Genomic DNA, 6,000 nt, shown 5'->3' on the forward strand with positions numbered 1-6,000 from the left:
GCAAACATACACTAGCAGGGACTGAAGAGTCTATATGGGACTGGATTCTAAGGGTGCTGATTCAAGAGAGAAAGTTGAATAAGGGAGAGTTTACTGATAGGAGATCACTGTATCATGATACAAGGTTTAACACTGACAAGACCTCAAGAGATGGTGAAATAGCATTCTGCACTGGAGCTTAGAGACTTGGAAAATGTTATGGTCCACATTGCAAAAAGTAAAAATGCCATAACTTCCACAGAAAAAACAATCAGAAAGCTCAGAGAATTTTAGAATGATATACTATGTAAGGCTAGACCACCCACCAGCTGACTATGTTCTGTGGAATGGACAGAATTTACCTGTCTAAGTACTAAGGGGATTTTGGATTCTGCTTAGCATATAAAAAGCTGAAAAGGGCCAGGTGTGGTGGCTCACACCTGTAATCCTAGCACTTTGGGATGTTGAGGTGGGTGGATTGCTTGAGCCCAGGACTTCAAGACCAGCCTGGGCAGCATAGTGAGACCTCGTCCCTACTAAAAATACAAAAATTAGCCTGGTGTGGTGGCATGTGACTGTAGTTCCAGATACCCAGAAGGCTGAGGTGGGAGGATCATCTGAGCCCCAGAGGTTGAGACTGCAGTGAGCTGTGATCATGCCACAGTACTCAGCCTGGGCGACAGGGTGAGACCCTGTCCAAAACAAAACACAACAAAACAAAAACTTGAAAAGAGCATGCTTCCACCCTTATAACAATAACCACCACCACAACAACCACACAACAGTTGATAATTTTCTAAAATTAATGACAGACACTAAAGCAAAGATTCAATTAGACACCAAAACCAAAGAATACCAAGCATGATTAAAATCACACACACACACACACACACACACACACACACACACACACGTACACATCTCTAGGCATATCCAGTCTGCTGGAAGTAGTCTGACAAAAAGGAAGTCTTGAAGACAGTCAAAGAAAAAAAGACAAATTAGGGAAGAACAAATACAATAAATCATAATTCTTATCTAGAAAATATGCAAAACAAACAAAACCAATGAGATGACATCTTTAACTTGCTGGAAGAAACAAAAAACAAAACTATTAGCCATAGTGATGCGAACTGCAGTAATGAGAATGGCTAGCTTTGTTTTGAGTTCAGTGGTGGCACTCCTCTGTAGGCCAGGACTGGCGGTAGAAGATATTATAGAAGTGGGATCATGAAGAGTAAAGAGCATGAAATAATCCTGAAATAACAGAAGTCAGTTGTGCACTTAACTGTCAGAAGCAAGGTGAATACAATTGTTGTAATAATCAAAGGTCAGAGTGGAGGCCAAGCATGTCTGACCCAGAGTGAGCTGTGGAGATAGAGTATGATGTTCCCAAGGGCAAAACAGATGAGTAGTTGACAATGGTATTTTACAATCTATACAACCAAAAGAAATCAAGTATTAATGATCAGGAAGCGAAGAGTAGCCACTGCAATGAAACGTCATAATCTTTTGTTCAGTTAACAGACCTGAGCCAGTTCTTAGATCCAGAACCCATTGACTGAAAGGAGGTCAAATTCTTAGGATGAAGTATCCTGCAATATAGCACATATAAGGAGTAACACTTCCCTCATTCCTTACCCAAAGGGACCTATGACCATTTACTTGGATAATCATACATTTTGGAAAGGGGAGTACTCAAATATTTTGTTAATTGTTGGAAATAGGGTCTAAGCTGACATTGTTCCCTGGGGACTCAAAACATCATCATGTCTACTTGTTACAGTAGGACTGTGTGTATATATGAGGGTTAGGCAGAATAATGGCCCCTTAAAGCTGTCCTAATATCTAGGACCTATGAATATGTTAGTTTACATCCTAACATATGTTAGGTCACACATCCTTTTTCTACAAGGATAACATCCAACTGAAAGTAGAGGAGATGAGGATTTCCAAGATGTGACTGTGTCTTTGCAAACCAACCCTAACAATGACTCCTTGTTTATTGTCAAGCATTGATTCTGCTGGAGGTGGCTCCTGAAAGCATTGGGTTCTGTCAGGGATACCTCTTTGGAAAGCTTATGACAATGGCAGTTCTAAAGAGTCCTGCTATTTTTCATCTTATCAAGCAGCTGACAATTGTCTCTGCCATATTTGGGCAGAGCTCTCCACCATACTTTGGCAGAACTATCTGAGTAGCTCATCACTTCTCTCATATTACTTGGCAAAGTCCCTGCTGATTCCATTAGAAGTTTTGATGCATCACAGCTCAGTAAGTAACATTTTTCTAAAGATCCAGGGATTGCATTAAGGGAAGAGGCCTTTTGATATCTTTACTGAATTTTTATTCACTCAGATCTACTTTTCTCTTATGTTCCCTAAGAAGTTCTAATGAAAGTGTCAATCAGAGATGTGCTACACAATATGATAGTGTTAGCCACATATGGCTGTTTATGTTTGAATTATTTAAAATAAAATAAAAATTTATTTACTCAGTTGGCACTAGCCACATTTCACATGCTCAGTAGTCACATGTATCTAGTCATTATCATATTTGATGGTGCAGATATGGAACATTTCCATTCATTGGAGAAAGCACTATTGGACAGCATTATTAGAGCTTGTGGGCCTCTCTAGTAAGTATCTAGTTGACTTGTTAGATGTCTTAAATTCTTTATTACGTGTATTTTCCTTCCCCATCACAAGAGGGCAATGAGTGATATACACAAAGAGAGCTTCAATAAACACTCTAGTTTCCCCAAATTTCCCCCAGGAATAGGTTTAATGATTACTCTGGGTTATAAATTGAGACAGCAGCAATATACTTACAAAGTTTTTTTTTTTTTCCTGGTTAGAAAACGTTTTATGGACACGGAACACTCCACTGTAACGGGCAGGCAGAATGCACTCCTTTCTCGGGGTCATCAATTAAACAGAAAACAGGGGAGCTCTCCTCACCCCTGCCTGGCCCCGTGCTTCCCACTGGCCCCTGCGAGGCCCCTACCCTGGCCTGCCTGGGAAACACAAACTATGACAGGAACACGCAGGACTGATAATGAGGCCAGACACACCCATGCCTGTGCCTCCCAAGAGCGACCCCAGGACAGTGGGGCAGACAGAGGTGTCTACGCTGGCAGAAACAAGGCCTGGAGCCACACATGATGCTTGGACACAGACTGCACGCAGCTCTGCGGCCTGGCCACATTCCTCAGGGTTCACGGGGCTGTGTACAGAGACTCTCTCTGCTGACACGTTGGCCATATGGCCTTCACGTGTGACTCCACTCCTCAGGGTTCACGGGGCTGTGTACAGGGACTCTCTGCTGACACAATGGCCATATGGCCTTCGCGTATGACTCCACTCCTCAGGGTTCACGGGGCTTGGAGACTCTGCTGACATGATACCACAGACAATTCATTACCTCACCGGGGCTGCTTCCTGCATGCCAGAGGGGGCAAGATCAAAGTCCTTGTCTGATGACAAAAACTCTACAAGTGCAAAATAAAACTAAAAAAATAAAAGAGCTGAAGGTGGTCTAGAGTTTGGTCTTGGTGGAGGCCGCAGGCTCTGGAGACTGAAGAAACTCATAGGGGTCGTGGGTGACGTCTGGCTGCTCCCTGACACTCAGGTGAGAAGGGCTTCCCGGGTGGTGCTGGTCCCTCTCGGAGGCGTTGGACAGGGAGCTGAGGTTGGATGATGGCTGAGAGCCGCCGTGCTCCGCCTGTGCTTTGTGAAGGTCCTGCAGGAGCTTGGTCATCTCATCCAAGTTCAAATGGCTGTCGTCAGGGTCCAGCTCCTTCTTCACCTTCCCCAGAGAGCTGAGCATGGAGATATCCACGGAGAGGTCGGGATATGACTTCATCGACATGAACTCCAGAACAGAGCCACTGCTGTCGCCTAGGGTGTCCCCAACCTTGGCTTCATCTGGAGGTTTCATGGGAACATTTCTTCTCTGCTTCAGCTGGAAGAGCGTCTTGGAGTGGTCTCCGCCTGTGATCTGGTCCAGGAGGTTGTCCACCACTTTCTTGCTGTAGCTCCCAGCATCCTTCACAAACTCCTGCAGGCTCAGCGCACACTGCACGCCTGCCTCATCTGTGTAGGCTGAATAGAGCAGCTCCATCTCCTCCGACTTCAAGACGCCAAATACTGAATTATTCTGCATCGAAAGCGCAGTAGTGGCACTGGAGAGAAAGGTGACTTTGTTTCTTCTCTCGTCTTTGAAGCCCAGCGTGGTGAAGCCTGGGAGCAGCTTACTGGAGAGCGAGCTCAAGTCTACTGGGTGGGTCTCCTCCTCATCAGCGTCCAGCTCGGCTGTGTTGACCACGCTGTAGAGCAGACTCCTGTCCCCGTTCCTCTTCAGATAGCCCATCTTGCCGCCTGGGAGGAACCGGTTGATCCTGTCCCGAGCTTCGTCAGCTGCGTGCTCCAGCAGCGCCAGCACGTGCTCCTCTGCGGTACTGTCCGTCAAGCTGCAGGCGTTCCCTTCAGGCTTGAACATGTAGCTGATAACTTCTCTACTCGGCTTTTTGGATTTCTTGGCAGTTTCTACTTGTAGTGATACAACTTCAGGGACAGGTTCCTCAACAGCTGTATTTTCATTGCCCAAAAAAGCTGCCTGTTTGCTCATCATCTTAAAGCCTGCGTGAAGGATCTTCTTCGCCAACTTGTAGTACACGGTATCTGGCCTATTGTATGTCATTGCATTATCACACATCAGTTTGAAATCTGCCTTAAATTCCGTAACTGATTTGTATTCATTAGCTACAATTTTGTCTTTCATGGTGCCAAAATCCATGGGATGTTTTATTATCATTGAATATCCAGAAGCAATTGCATCCGTGACAGGAAAAGCAAAAAATCCATGGGGATCTTTTCTCTGGAGCTGGCGGAGGAAGTGTTCCAGGAGTTGCTGAATAGGTGTGCTCTCATTTTCGGCTGGCTGTGTCCAGCACGCTCGGACTGGCCGATCTGGGGGCGGCTCCACCTCCACCTTCTTCCCAGGATCAAAGTCGTCAGCCTCTCCCTCCGTGTCACAGTGCTCCCTCTCTCGCTTCCGCTTCTTCTCTTCCTTTTTGCTTCCTTCTTTCCTCATCGTTCAGATGCTTCTCTTTCTCGGACTTCTTCTTTTTCTTTTCTTTGTGCCTCTCTCGCTCATGGTCTGACCTGTCATCATAGTAACTGGAGTTGTGGCCAGATCCTGAGAGTTCAGTCACTTCACTTCCTCCGACCTTGAGGACTAGCTTCAGGGGCTTCTTGGCATAATCCTCATAGGACGAGCGCCACTCGGCCTTGTGCTTCTTTTGCTTCTTGCCCATGGCAGCGCCGGCGACGGGCCTGGGGCGGGGGCCGGGAGCAGCGGGGACCTGGCCGGACCGTGGCCGCCACTGCCCCCTGGCCCTAGCTGGCCGCCCGCGCTCGCTGCCTACACTTACAAAGTTTTTACACTATGGCATCCATTAATTTTTTTTTGATATGGAGTCTCACTCTGTCACCCAGGCTGGACTGCAGTGGTGCCATCTTGGCTCATAGCAACCTCTGCCTCCCAGGTTCAAGTGATTCTTCTACCTCAGCCTCCCAGGTAGCTAGGACTACAGGCGCCTGCCACCACGCCAGGCTAATATTTGTATTTTTAGTAGAGACCGAGTTTCACCATGTTGGCCATGCTGGTCTCGAATTCCTGACCTCAGGTAATCCACCTGCCTGTGCCTCCCAAAGTGCTGGGATTACAGGGCCATTAAAAATTAATAGTTAGCATTTTTTGCTCATAAACTATATGCCAGATACTTGACATGCATTTTATTTCATGGCATCATGAACTGGATATTATCCCCATTTTGCAAACAAGGCAACTAAGGCCCAGAAAGTAAGAATAGCATCCCCAAATCATATACATTCTAAGTGGCTCTTTGTAATTCTGAAGACCATGCTTTAGGTCACACTGTGCTGTAATAGCTTAGTTGTAGAAAAGCAATTGGCAATAAATGTCATTTGGTTAACATAACCTGAAATTCTATTGCAGGCAAT

At 46.0% G+C, this 6,000-nt stretch overlaps 1 protein-coding gene across 1 annotated transcript; it reads right to left on the reverse strand.

The window, feature by feature from the left end:
* Nucleotides 1–3,494: 3,494 nt before the first annotated feature.
* LOC116810518 (bromodomain-containing protein 9-like) lies at nt 3,495–5,291 on the reverse strand. The gene is given in 2 exon segments (XM_032755104.2): nt 3,495–5,050; nt 5,052–5,291. Coding segments are annotated over 2 exon segments (1,779 nt in total). The 3' UTR covers nt 3,495–3,511.
* Between the last annotated feature and the right edge of the window lie 709 nt (nt 5,292–6,000).

This window comes from Hylobates moloch, unplaced genomic scaffold (assembly GCF_009828535.3).
Source record: "Hylobates moloch isolate HMO894 unplaced genomic scaffold, HMol_V3 SCAFFOLD_1, whole genome shotgun sequence".
NCBI classification, from domain to species: domain Eukaryota; kingdom Metazoa; phylum Chordata; class Mammalia; order Primates; family Hylobatidae; genus Hylobates; species Hylobates moloch.